The sequence below is a fragment of the Pseudonaja textilis genome, chromosome 2, assembly GCF_049901715.1.
Source record: "Pseudonaja textilis isolate UNSWEBS1 chromosome 2, rPseTex1.2, whole genome shotgun sequence".
NCBI lineage: Eukaryota > Metazoa > Chordata > Lepidosauria > Squamata > Elapidae > Pseudonaja > Pseudonaja textilis.
This window is the reverse complement of record NC_141991.1, coordinates 73,993,055-74,007,846: the sequence shown is the minus strand read 5'-3', so window position 1 is coordinate 74,007,846 and position 14,792 is coordinate 73,993,055. Positions and strand designations below refer to the sequence as shown.

At 38.9% G+C, this 14,792-nt stretch overlaps 1 protein-coding gene across 2 annotated transcripts in view; it reads right to left on the bottom strand.

Annotated features, from left to right (window-relative positions):
• MGAT4B (alpha-1,3-mannosyl-glycoprotein 4-beta-N-acetylglucosaminyltransferase B) overlaps nucleotides 1–14,792 on the bottom strand; it is a 116,269-nt gene that overhangs the window by 5,080 nt on the left and 96,397 nt on the right. For both annotated transcript variants that reach the window (XM_087924306.1, XM_026696580.2), the window contains 4 exons: nucleotides 13,234–13,341; nucleotides 10,365–10,558; nucleotides 6,084–6,162; nucleotides 4,984–5,071 (listed from right to left, as the gene is read on the bottom strand). In XM_087924306.1, the coding sequence (XP_087780432.1) occupies nucleotides 4,984–5,071; nucleotides 6,084–6,162; nucleotides 10,365–10,558; nucleotides 13,234–13,341 (469 nt within the window). The remainder of the gene's footprint in view (nucleotides 1–4,983; nucleotides 5,072–6,083; nucleotides 6,163–10,364; nucleotides 10,559–13,233; nucleotides 13,342–14,792) is intronic.

Genomic DNA, 14,792 nt, shown 5'->3' with positions numbered 1-14,792 from the left:
TCTACTGTAATTTCCCCCCCCACCCCCAAAAAAGGCTGCAGGCAATAAAGACACAGTAAATATTGTCTACTGGAACGTCTTCGATCAGACAAGTGCTAAGGGATGGGTGACTATGTTTACAAAGCCTTCCTAGTTGCCCGGAAGAGGGCACTGCTTAATCACTTGTCACCATGTTTCCTTTTGTTCCTCAAGGCCCTTTTGTAAAGGTCTCTCTCTCTCTCTCTCTCTCTCTCTCTCTCTCTCTCTCTCTCTCTCTCTCTCACACACACACACACACACACACACACACACATACACACACACACACAAAGAGAAAATGGGGAGGTAAAAAGGAGTGTTAAAATGGCATCCTTTTAGATACATACTTTAACCAGCATCATTTTGTGTTGTTACTGAGTGAGTGATGTTTGAGCAGAGTTTTATTGGGTAGGGTATGGAACATTAAACAATTAAGAGAGAACAAAAAGTGAAGAGAGTAAAGGTGATTAAAAATGGAAAGCTTGCATGTAAATGGATTGGCAGTAATGAAGAAATGGGATAGACTGAGGATGGTAAAGAAGTTACAGGCTCACACAAGAAGACAAAGAACAGACTGGACCTGGCCTTGGACCCAACTGGGAGGCTGTACAAGCACACTGAAGTTCTTGGATTGCACTGAAATTGGCAACAGACTGATGGCCAATGTGGTGAAAAGATTCTTTACTCCTTAGGAGTAAGCCACAGCTCCTGGGTGTAAGTGCCTGCAGTGCTTGCTAAGCAAAAAGGCTGTTCCAACTAAAGGGCTATGTGGGGGTTGGAGAAGGAGATAGCAGATACAGGAGGATAGCAAAGAGAAGTCTGCAGAGGAAGTACCTGTTGGAATTACTCCTAATAGGTCTGTATAAACAGACTCCCATCCTTTATGCTGCCTGGTCAGGACTTGGCTCATTTTCCAGGCACAGAATAGAACTCGTTCCTCATATTGGAAGCCTTACTTAGAGGAAAGGAAGGCGTCAGAGACTTCCCAAGCAAGGAATTGCCTGCATGCCAAAACAACCAGACCCAGGAACTGTTTTTCCCTTGTGCCAGAGCTCTGCTGAACATCTAATTCTCACAGTACTGTTTTATGTCTAAGTATATTTAGACTTAGAATAACTTTATTGTCACTGAATGTTCACTAATTGGCATACATTAAAATGAAATTTCATTGCATACAGCTCTCAAGGGGTCTCCACCTCCAATAAATACCACATAAACATGACAAAATAAATAAACAAATAAAGCATATACCCAAATATATTATATGACACAGAGAAACAACACAGTCTAGCTCAGATGTATACATGTACATGGCAAGAGAAGAAATCTTGTGAGTTTACCAGACGGATGGCATAGGCCATAGGGAACATGTTTCCCTATGTCATACGGTTATAATATTATTATCCTTGCCATCTGCTTTACCACCCTTTTATTGGTATCATTATTATGATTATTATTACCACCCTGTTGCTTTGCATGTACACTGAGAACTTTTGCACTCAGTGGATGCAAGGGAGTGGAGACAAATTCCTTGTGTGTCTAATCACACTTACCAAATAAACTATTCTAAAATATGTGCACAGGTGAGGTTGGAATGTACATGGATACTGTTGGTGCAAGAGGAGGAGGAGAAGCCTCAAAATGCTGCTGCCAAACCTATTTACTTCCTGGGTTTTGATACTTTATTTTGAGAATTTAATATTGAGTTTCTGGATTGGACTACCGATGCTCCAATGAGTCTTTTTTCTCTCTCTGATAAAACCCCTCAATCTAAGTGCTTAAGAGTCTGGTTAGAAAAAACTATAGTAGGTTTTCTACATTTTTAGAGAATCCAGTCTTTGCTTTCTGTTAGTGGGCAGTTCCCCAGCTGTCTGTCTACAAGGGTCTCTGCCACAATCAGGAATGATAGATTCCCCCTGGGTTCCTTCTCTTATAGTATGCGATCAGCAAGGACTGCTCTTTTTTCTTTGGAACGGCATTATCTTCTGAAATTCATTTTGCTCCCTGTGATGTCTTGAATTTCAGCTGCTGCAACAGCCACATTGCTCAGGCCAGGGAATAAGGATGCACCTGATCTTACAAGATACCCCAGTGATGATCAAATGTCATGCTCTACAGGTCACTGGATTCAAGGGCCCTTATGCGAGCTTGGGCTGTAAAAGCAAGTGGGGTTGCTATACTGTTCATCCTGCTGCCCATTGGTGTCCCTTTCTGAACTCCTAGGTCTTATTACTTGGTTGGTGGTAGAGTATCACAGCTGTTGGTTCTGAAGGATTTCAATTGCCATGCAATGGAGTAAGGATAATTTAAGGAGCATGCAGGAATTGATGACCCCTATGGCAACCAGATGCTTGTCTCAGGTGATTTCAAGCAATGCACACAAAATGGTCATGTTTAGATCTACGGTTTACTTTGGAACAGTTGGCATGTGATCTTAAAATGAAGGATATTGTGATTACTTGTCTATCATTGTCATAATATTTGCGAATGAGAGCGAGGCTTAGTATTACCTGTGACCTCCAGAAGGATAGGGGATTGATTAGGATAGTCCACCCCAAATGTTTAATGTATCTTATCGGTTTTAAGCAGGTTGCTTGCTGACTTCTAGACTATGGCGCTTCTGAGGGTGCTGAATGAGACTGCATCTAAGCAGACTCCATCTGTTGAATGCAAGGAGCACACTGATATATAGCAGAACTGATCGTTAATTGCCATGGCATAAATCCAAAGGTGAATAAAACTGAGCAGGCATATAACCCCAGGTTCATACCTGTGTTGTGTTGATAAAATTGAGGTGTCATTATTTCCCTACATTTATTGCACTGTTAGAATGTTGTACAGCAGCTCTGTTGGTGTCCTTTTCCCTCTAAGGGAAGGACATGGATAAAAGTTGCCTGCAGGCTGTATGACATGTCTGTATAACATTTTGCTGATTAATTTACCAAGTCTGGAGTTCAATGAGGTATCCAGAGTAGCATATTAAAGGTCATTTGGGATTCATTTGAGCTTCTGGTTTTTGACAAAAAGGAGGATAGGGCATGCAGTAATATAAGCTCAGCCTCTTGTGAATTGGATTCTTGCTCCACTTTATGCAGACAGGGTAAGAGACAGATTCATGAAGTGATGAATTGTTTTGGGGGAGTGGAGATGGTATTGACTAAAAGAAGCAGGGGTGTCTCCTGGAGAAACCATCTTTCAATCTAAGTATCTCAGACCTCCTTTGCCTGATCTGCAATCTTCCCTTTTTAGGAAATGTTTTGGAGATGTTGATGTGATGCCTGTTAAAGAGGCTGCTAGATGAAGCCAATTAATCAATCTCTTCTGAACAAGATTCAGTTACGAGTATTGGATGGAAACTGCATCGATCATACCAATGCATGATATTTATCAGGACCTAAATGAGGCAAATACAGTCTTCTTGGTCTTGTTCATCCTCTCAATCATGTTAATGGTCTGTTTCTGGACAACCTGGAAGAGATGCACTGTTTTACAGTGGATCTGATCCTCCTGGGAAGTTCCAGTTGGTATCACAATGGGATGAGTGGTTGAGCACTTAACTCCTCTTCTGTGGAGTGCCACAAGGTTTAGCTGTCTCATGCATGCTTTATGACGTACACATTAAAATATTGGGAAAGATACAGAGGTGGTATTCAGCAGGTTCTGACCAGTTCTGGAAAACAGGTAGCAGAAATTTTGAGTAGTTCGGAGAACCAGCAAATACCACCTCTGACTGGAGATTTTATAGTATCCTTCCCCTGCCAAGCCCAACAAGCCACACCCACAGAACCTGTATTAAAAAAATTTGAATCCCACCACTGGGTCACAGATCATATGTTGATTTGAGCTGAAGAAGTATCAACATGTTGATGACACCCAACTATATCTACATCACAGGCTGAATTAGAAGGGCTGATGAATCTTCACCAGGGATTTAGAGACTGTAAAAGATTGCACTGGAAGAACCAAGTTTAAATATTACAAAATTGGCTGTTGAAAAAACACTGGTCTCCTTTTCTTCCCCTAATGGCTAGTGGCTTCCCTTAAAGTTCATAATCTGGATGTTTTTCTGGACTCACAATTCCTCCTTGGTCAGTGGGTGGACTGATGGTCAGGAGAAACCTAACCAAATTTGGCTGGTGTTCCAGTTGTGACCTTTCCTGGGGCAGGAGATGGTGAAGATACTCACGGGCTCATCATCCTGATGTATGATTACTGCAATATGCTTCACTTAGGTCTCTTTGCAACTACTTGTAAACTGCAGCTCGAGACGTGAGAGCTGGTCTACTATTATAATATTGATTTTGTACTTGCTGCATTGGCTGCCAAAAGATTTCAAAGAACAATAAAAAAAAACACTGGCTTTTACTTAAAAAGCTCCATGTGGCGTGTTCCCAGATACCTAGCAGATTGTTTCATTTGAATTGAATCTGCCCACTATCATTTGCTCACCAGGAAGTGACAGATGTGGGATCTCAGGATTAAGATTTTGGGGGTTTGCACTGCCCCCACATTGGATATCTTTAGAAGGACTGTTAAAACTGAACTCTTTTCCTAAGACTTCTGGGGCCCGCTTTTAACAGTTGTGGCACACTTTCTCTTTTCTTAATGTCTATGAGTTGTTGAGCTTGTTGTTAAAAAATGATTATTAGAAAATCTGCAGCAAGGTAGCTTATTATTAGATGGATAACTAAGTACATGTTTAGGAGTGTTGCAAGGGTTTATTGTTTGTCTGTTTTACTGTGAGGTACTCAGAATCATTAGATGGGGCAATATACTCAATACTGATAATGAATTCATTTTTTTCTCACTCTAAATGCCAGGGCAATTAATGACAAATGCTAATGAATTCAGAAGAAGCTTATCTTACCTCTTCCTGGCCATCACACTCTGTATTTGTGTCATATGAATAGCAATAAAACCATCTACAGTCGGCAGGGTATTGTTGGACTTGAACCAGCAATTTACCTATCTGTATGTAGCCATCAGACGTCCTGTGGTATTTGAATGCTGTTGCTCTTCCCTCCTGCAGAGCTTCCTTATCTGACTGGAGACTCTGTTCAGGGAAACAGACAATCTTTGCAAAAAGGCAGCTATAAGGATTTAGGAAGCCTGCTGTGTATACAGTGTGAAATGCCCTGACAATAAATCACCAGGCAATACTTATGGCTTTGGAGAAAGAGAGCATTATTCTAACAGTCAGTGTCAGAAGAACCTTTTATGCCTTTCAAGGACTCATAAAAGACGACTGAAGGATACAGAATAAGGATCAGACTTGAAAACCTTTTTCTCTGTTATAGGCTATGCAATTTACGTTGAGAATAATGAAGCAGACTTGCTTTGAGGTTTGCAATGTAGTCTCGGGACATTAGAATTTAGATTCTGATTATACTTTGCAACCCCAGATAGATAACTGGCTACAAAATAATAATCTGCCTTATACTTATAACAATCTATGATGCCTTCAACTTTCTAATCAGATAACCTATAGTCTTTGACTTAATGATCCCTTATTGACCATTTGAAGTCATGAGGAAACCCCCCCCTCACCTGAAGTAGTTATGACCCAATTCTGAAGTTCCAATGGCTGGGCCCTCCCTACCGTCATGTGATTGAATTTTGGGTGTATGCAAACAGTCTGCATTTATGCCCATTTGCAACATTCTGCAGTCACGTGAACACAATGGCACTTATTTCCAGTTTTTGGCAAAAATACCCCATAGCAAACAACATGTTAATTTAACAATCTTGGATCTGCTTGATGCCCAAGGCGATTCAGAAATTTTTGAAGGAGAATAGTTTCAGAGTTCCATCGTGGAGCTATTTTGGTGAAAGTGCTGGCCTAGAAACAAGAAGATCTGAATTCCAGGCCTCCCTCAGGCCTAAAAGCCATCGTTGGCTCGATCTCTCAGCCCAACCTACATTGCAGGATTGTAAATGTTGTGAGGAAAAAAGGAGGAGAAAGGAACATTGGGAATGTTTGCTGACTTGCGTTGATCAAAATATATAAAAAGGCAAGATAAAAATCTAATAATAATAATTAACAACAGTATACTCAGCAAACTTACATCAAAGGGCAAGACTTCCACTGTCGTGTTGAATAATTTGTCTTCAGGGTGTTCAATGTTGCCACTACGGAAGAAAAACCTGTGCAACAGGAATGAACAATGATTGCAGAGCCCCCACAGTGGTAAAAACATAAACTTCATCTCATCAATGACTTTGGCTAAACTCAATAATAACCATCTCTGTAAAGTATTTTTGAGAAAGAAAAGTACTATACAATATAAGCATTATATGATACCAACAGTTACAGATCAACTATTTGTCCATTCTCACAAATTAAGCACTGTACTGCATTTGAAAAGATCTATCAGCAGTAAGAAGCACAAATATCATGATAAAAGTGACTTTTTCAACAAAACTGAAACTGGAGAAACATATTACTGGAAATACGTTCTGAATATGGGAGCACATTGGAAAGAAAAGGGCCACAAAGGGAAGTTGTTCCCACTTTTTTAATTTATAGAGAGAAATTTAATTCAGAGAAATTTAAACCAATGGATTTCTAAAAATGACGTTAATATTATTCCTATAGTTCCTGAAGATATAGTTTAAGCTTCAGGCAAAGATAGCAGAGAGAGAAGCTATGCACACCAGACAAAAGAATTGAGGAGAGATGCTGTGAACATAATGGAATTAGGCCAAGACAGGGGAAAAGAAGAGGAAAGATATATATTGCTGCAAATGATAGTCAATACCATTGTAGTGAAAATTCTTTGAAAGAAATGTTTTTGCAAATGCAGGCGCATGCACAAAAGCACTTCTCTTTGAATCAATAGAGAAGCTCCAATTTCCTCCAAGCTCATAGAGCTGCTTTCCATTTGCTTGCAGCTGTCGCTATAAGTGCACAATTCTTTTGAAGAATTTGCATATGATTATAGTATTGCAGGCTAACTTTGCCCACAGCCAAGTTTGATCCTGACCAGCTCAGTGTTGACTCAGCCTTGCATCCTTCCAAGGTCGGTAAAATGAGAGCCCAGATTGTTATGCTGACTCTGTAAACCACTTAGAGAGGGTTATAAAACACTGCGAAGTGGTATATAAGTCTAAGTAATATTGCTATCAACATCATAATCAGCATCAGGATCAACATCATATCATCCAATCCACTGAAGGTTCAATGCCTTTTCATTGAAGGCTATGGACCATACTGTACACACCAGACCAATACTGTTTGGTAGATAGATGTTTTGTGATTTCCCAGTCTAGGGATGAGAGAGAGCAACTTGCCCAAAATCTCCCAGCCAAATTCTGAGCCTATGAGAGGACAAGAACAGAGTCTGTCTGCTTCTCCTCTAGTCCCGTAATCAAAATCACCAGACAGGCTCTCAGTCCTAAGATGCTAAGATTGAACTTAAGCAAAAGGAAAATCTCAATCATTTAATGTCTGGCAAAATATCTTTTTCAAAGAATATCTGTCCTTTTAAAAATGTGCCCTAGTAATTTTTTTTATCTGTGTGAATCTGCACCCTACCAGCCTCAACATTTTCAGGAGGACAACACTTTTAAGATATCTGCAGAAAAAAACCCAGGAAATATATCTGTATGGAACAAAGCAACATTAACTGTACCCCACTATTCTTTCAGAGAAAGCCAATTTGTGTAACAAAATTAAAGACAATCCTAATACAAGAAAAATCAATAAAGGCAGTAATTTTATAACCTAAGAAGTCCAAAAGGGTAGAACAAAGGAATGCTTCTACACCAGGTATGTCAAACTCACGTTGTCACGGTGTCGTCACATGACACATCGGGACTTTTTCCCCCTCCGCTAAATCAGGCATGGGCATGGCCAGTGCATGACGCATCCAGCCTGTAGGCCTGGAGTTTGACAGTTCTGCTCTACACAAATGGAGAACTTAATAATCATTCTGCGACTTTACTTCCTCGTTTCCTGAAAGGTTCTTGCTTCCCTGAATCCTGCATAGATCATAGGAATGGATCCTAGTAATAAGAGTGATGGATATTTCTAATTCTCCACTTTTATTGAATTTTATTGAATACTGGTCTATGGCCCAGAAGCCTTGTTTAGAATGGTTCATTCCTTTTTGTCACTCCCTCCCCCAATTAAAAAAAAAAATCAATTTCTATGCATATGCTTCAGTGAGAATTTCGGGCAACATTTTGGCAGTAAGGTTGCTCAAATTCATTTAAGTCATTATTCTGTAGGATCTATGGAGGTTATAGAAGTAAAGTCTTGTGACATGGCCTGGCAGGCATTGGTACCATCTTCCTTGAAGGAGGAACTAATGCATCCACTATACAGAAACTCTTCCTTCAGCTGGCTGTGTAATACAACCACCATACAGTTTCCAAACTTACTACTAATTACTTCAATGAGGGTGTGTTGCACAACTCATCTTTCTTTTTTTGGATGGGGAGAAACAAGGTGAAGCTGAAGCCCAGTGAATTTTCCCAGATATCATCTGTATTTTATTTACTCCAGTGATAACTCTGGTTCAGGTAGCATTCACCCTGAAGTAGCAGGTATATGATTTGGGGATTCCCTTAGAATCACAGCTGCTCTTTGATGGACAGGTGGAATCTTTACCCAGCTTTAGTTGATGTACCCTTCCTGGAGAAGGTGACCCAGGCCCTTGCCCTCTCCTGGAAAGATTGGTACAATGCACACTACATGGGGAAGTCTCTAAAGATTATTTAATAATCACCATTGATACAAAATACCAGCCCGTGTGTTACTCATAACATCTGTATTGCAGGCACTACATTCCTTGTGAATAGCCTTATGATACCATTCAAACTGCTGGTGTTAATTTACAAAGCCTACATTACTTGGTATTCAAATACCCGCTTGACCATCTACCTCAAAGAGCTCCTCACCACCCAGTGTGCTTATCCTAGGGGGCCTGGCTGTAAGTCCTTGCTCATGGGAGATTCTGTGAGAAATCTGTGCTTTTCCGTGACAACAACACCCTTCAAAACAGAGATTCTCTCCAGAGATTTGGATAGTCCCTTTGCTTCTAGGCTTCAGCAGGCTTTGAAAGCAGAACTATTTAGAAGAACATCTGAGGGCTGGCACTGAGTCTTTGGATACTATTCATATTTGCTGTAATGTTATTATTAATATTTAATGTTATTGGTGGATTTAGCATGTTCCTCTCTGAGTTATTGTTATGTGTCCTGATTTTAATTGTGCAGTGCCACGAATCTTTGGGAAATATAATAAATAAATAAACATTATTTGCTTTCTGAAGCCACAATTGTAATCTATAGTTTAGACAAGTTTCCCTAGGGATGGTACTGCTCAGCCTAGTTGCCAGTAAGGCCCTATCTGTTATGAGTACTTGCCAAAATTCAGACTGAAGAATTGAAAATAAATTTAATGTTGAATAAGGCACATAGGAAAGGAAAAAGTATTCATGAAGTCCAAGGTGAAGGACAAGAAAGGCTTCGTTGTGTTTTGGCTGTACCAAAAACAAATATATCTTCTTGACAACAGTACACACTTGCATTTTGTATGCATTTTGGGGAGAAGAATATAAGGAAAAAATTTCTTGCAACATTTGAACCCTTCCTCCTATTACAGGTCTATGTCTGCCCAGAGGCTCCTGATCATGTTGGGTTAAGATTGTAGAACTTTACATACAGTTATTTTTGGATGTCAAGAGCCAGACTCATTTAATGCTGAACTAGTCTCTCTCATTATATCTCATTGTTATATCTTCCAGAAGCTTTAGGGCAGTTTTATCCATCCTGGGAATCTCCAGATGTGTTGGACTGCAACCTTCACTAACTCCAAAGCTTGTGTTAGAGACTGTAGGAACAGCATTTCACCATGACTTGGGAGCTTAAGACTATACTAGTTGCTTTTCTGTACATTTTAAGCAGTATCAGTATGTGAAAAATAACTTGTGTCAGATATAATCTAATTATGAGAAAATATATGCAAGATAAAAAAAAACTCTAATCAAGGCTCCTTAGTTTCAAATAGCAATTACTGCTTTTATATAAAAGAAACAAATATGTCAAGCAGGAAGCTTGGAGGATGGAAAGCCAATGTGATATGGGCACCACCAACAAGCCAGATGTAGAGCTTCTGTAGTAATTTTGAGCAAGCCAACGATTTTATCATGTACCTTAAGATTGTTTTGTCTTAGGTAATGCAGAAAGACTCAAAAGAAAAAGACAAGAGTTGGAGCATGCTGGGAAGAAATGAAATGACATGCAATCTGCTTTTCCGTTGAATTATTTCTCAGCAGAACAAGGGACTTTCAACCACAAGCTAAACTTCCCCCTTTCTTGCTTCCCAGAGCCTTGAAGCTTACCGTTCAATACGGAGTGGCTTAAAGAAGCGAAACCGTATAAAGTCACCCGCTGTGGGAGTAAATGCCCAGAAGAAGTCTTCTCTCAGGTAGGCCTTCTCCAAGGAGAAGTGCTGGTAGGTCTTCAGGCTTGTGCTCACTTCTGCAGGAGGGTTCATGTGCTCTTTCCGAAGAGACTGCTTTCCAAAATCTTTGTCCTCAACATACAAAATAAAAGGAGAACTGAAATGATTTCTTTGAGGAACATACCCTTTTTATATTACACATCTGTGGAAAATATGATTAAGACATACTACAAAAACCCTTATGCAGAAACAAGTCCTACTGACCCGCTACTGCTTTAAATATTGTGAAAACATTACAGTGGAATGAGTTTTTGCAGTGGTTAGGTCAAATGCAGTTACGTCATAGCAACAGTATGTTTGCACAATTTAAGGCTTTGGCTGGTTTAATCAGCATCTTCAGATTCTTCTTCCTCTACTGTTTCCAGCCAGGTCAACCACTGGTTAACCTGGAACAAAGCTTTGCCTTTCCGTGGAAACTCTTGAGTAATTTCTTCTGCCTGATGCTCTAAAAGGATTTTAAGGGACAGGTTTAACTTTTTTTTTCCAACCCAAATCTTTATGACTTTATTCGGTATATTAATTGTTTCTTTTGACAAAATCATTATCCAGCCTGCTGGTCGGGTACAAAGCCTTTACTTTGTCTTTTAGTTTTCTTCCTCCTTTGCTCTGCATGGCCAATCTATCACAAACTCATGTCTTTTTCTCTGCATATCACTACTGACACATATCCCTGCACAAAGGGTGAGTTTCTGCCATCTTCGGTCTCATGAGGGCTATTCCTTTTTTCCTTTTGAGCTATCATGGTCACAATCTTGAAAAAAGGCACGAACAAGGCAGCTTAAAAATGCTTTTGATATAACATGGATTTGAGTCTGTAGAAATCCTAAACATTAACAAATGAACAAATGTTGAAGTGTTCCTTTTCTCACAGCACTAAGTTACCACTAGTAAATGAGAAGGGGGAATTTCAGTGTATATTTACTGTTATATTTTCTTTTAATTCTGATCATGTGAACTAAGTTTTAGGAACAAATATATAAATTGAAGTAAAATAACTATCCCTTCATTAATTAAATCATTATACAATATAAAAGGAAGAAGCAGCACTCACGGAACTTCCCAAATTCAAGTATACATAAAATGTATAAGCCCAATACAGGGAGTTTTCAACTTATGACCACAAGTCATAAGGGAGATCAGAACGTCAGTTGTAAGTCACTGCAGTCATAAGTTGAGGATGTGATCAATTTGATTTTACATCTGTTTTTATTATGGTCATAAAGCAAGTCATTAAGTTTTTTAAGCAAATCCAACATCCCAAATGGGCATTTTTTGCCAGAAACCAGCAAAAAAACCCTAATAAATCATGGTCACATGACCATGGAGCACTGCAAGTGGTCATAAATGAGAGCTGATTTCCAAGCACCCCAAACACAATTATGTATGTGGGGGGCATGGAGTATGGCAGAGATAGCAACTCTAACTTAAGTAGCTTTTTTGAAGTCTGTTGTAACTTCAAATGGTCATTAAATTTGTTGTAAGTTGAGGGCTATTTGTATATTAGGCCCCTTCATCCTCTCTCCTTTACTTTCAGACTTGATACTGTAGTGTTAAGGCTTTGACAAATGGCAAAATACATAGCTAATTATCCTAGCCCCTCTCTCTTTTCATCAAAGTGGATAAGCTCCAATTCCCTTGCCTCTTGACCTGATGCCTCTTTTTTCTTTCCGAACCATTTACAATTTGCACCATATTCTATCACTGAAGCATCTACTTTCTCTTTGCAGAATAGCACAGGTGGCCTTTACTCCTCAGGGAATAGACCTGTTATCAGGCAGCACCTGTTTTTCCAAAACAGCTTCACATATTCAAAACCCATTGCATTTTACACACACATCTGTTAAGGTACATAAATTGTGTATGCACATGAATACACATACCCCTTATACAGATTCACAAGTAAATTTTATTTATTATTAAATACACTTATATGGCCACCCAACCTCACAATAGCTGACAGCAGGATCACTAAGCTACATCAGGAGTTTCCTGTCCTCCAGGAAGTTATTTTTACTTTCAAAACATTTTTCTCCCCCCATCTATCTTGAAATTGGCTCCATTCCTGGACATCCAGGATGTGTAGCATTACAAGATTCTTCACTGGAATCCGGATTTAGTAAAATTTAAGCTCAAAGAAAAAAAATACTGCAAGTCTGCTAGTTTGAAGCACAATTGGTTCAGCCAGACTTCATGCATTCTACAATCTTCTTTTACTCCACCCGAGCCACTTTCAGCAATGCAGGGAATAAAAGCAAGAACTTTTTAGGTATTTCTCACTTAACAATTTCATTTAGTTAGAATTGGGATTGGCAACTTGACTGTTAAGAAAAGTGGCTGTTAAGTGAAACTAATTGTACTTCAACATTCCTTTGCTTTACAGACCTGCAAAGCTCATAAGAGGGAAGATTGATTGTAAAGTTGCTTTTTCATTTACTATCATTTCCAAATGGTTGCTACATGAGGCAATCGTTAAATGAGGACTACGTATACTGCTTGAATAATTAGTTAACATAAAGTAGGGGTGTCAAACTCATGGTCCATGGACCAGATGCGTCACACACTGACCGTGCCCCTTTCCAGTTTAGCAAAGGAGAAAGAAGTCCCGATACATCATGTGACGACACTGTGACAAGGCGAGCTTGACACCCCTGATATAAAGCAACAAACATTTTTTTCTGCCACTTGCATCTCTCTTATCTCTCCTTCTCCCCTCCCTCATTTCCATAACTGTGACAGTCTCTACTCACTTTTAACTTTTGTATTTTACCAGCCAGAGAGGAATGGGTTCCTACATGTTGGAAGAGTGAAGGCTTGAAGCGGATTCTTAGGTTTGCCTTCTGTCTATCACAATGTTTCTGGGGAGAAAAACAGCACAGCAGGATGAAACAAACATTTAATCTTTCAGTTTTGAAGAACAAAGCACAGAATGGAAAATAGTTTATTACTTTCACTTAGGTTCATCTTGTCCTCTCCCCATTTTGCATTCCGAGCCCACAGGTTCATGACAATACTAAACTGGCTTGTCCTCCTCCACTCCAAGTATACTGAAATGTTATGAACACAAATATATTGCCCCCAAAATGAGTATCTTAGAAAATGCCTTGCTAAATTCAAATGTTAGGTCTATCTTTATTGGGACCCAGATGGTGTGATTGTTCCAAACAAACCTTAACTCTTCCTCTCACCTGACTTCTAAATTAATAGCTATTTTTAACAGCTGTATGGACTGAAATGAATTAACCAATTTGAATTGCAATTAAAAATGAAAATTCCACAGAAATCCTTTCTTAAATACTAACATAAAATTAAGATATTTTAATACTAGAATATTGTTTTAGTGTTAAAAGGCACTTAAATACATGCACAGTTTTTCAGTTCAAATAGATTTCTATAAAGCTCTTAAGCTGTTGATTCACTTCTGATTTCTTATATGGATATTAAAGGAGAATTTATTGTTAATTTTCAAGGAAAATATTGTCAGGGTTGTTTGAAGATGGATAATAGAAACAGAAAAATCTTTGACATCTGTAACCATTTAGCTGGTATAGAATCTCAAAAATCTGTTATTAATTTTTGGGATTATTAAGTAGCAGTTTAAAAAGGTTAACTATATTTCCTCCTGTTTTCTTGCTTATTTTAAAAATAATTCTTTAACATATTCTCCATTTGCCTCGTTCAAGAGATCCAAACTTCCTTATGACTGACTAGATATAAACTTTTCTACATTCTTTTCCTTTTTAGTTACCTAATTTCCATATACACACATATATAAAGACATACATAAATATACAATGCACTCTAATTGACGTATCCTGTTAATTTTAATTATTAACTTTTTTTCTAGCAGAAGTTTAATCCATAAATATAAAGAATTACACTGTTAACACTAATTTTTCTCAAAATCAATCTATCAGATCTGTCTTTTGCAGGTCAAATTGAAAATATATTAGGGTCTACTTTCCCAACCTGAGACTCTAACCATGCTAGGAATAAAGCTGTAGAAATTTTCCAGCCTGAATTACTGGCTGGAACTACTGAAACCTGTAAGGAAAAAAATCCAAGGGATATTCCATCTTTAACCTTTGATGGGGTCACATTCAAGACTGATACACAATCTGGGATTATTTCTGGATTCACAGTTCCCCCTCAAGATCAAGTAGAAGCTGTGTTCATGAAACTGTGAACCTTTGTCCGGCTCCATCTGGTGCACCAGTTGTGCTCTTTTCTAGATTGCGAGGCCCTTCATTCAAGTCCTAGTCACTTCATAGCTCAACTATTACAATGTGCTCTATACAGGGCTGCCTTT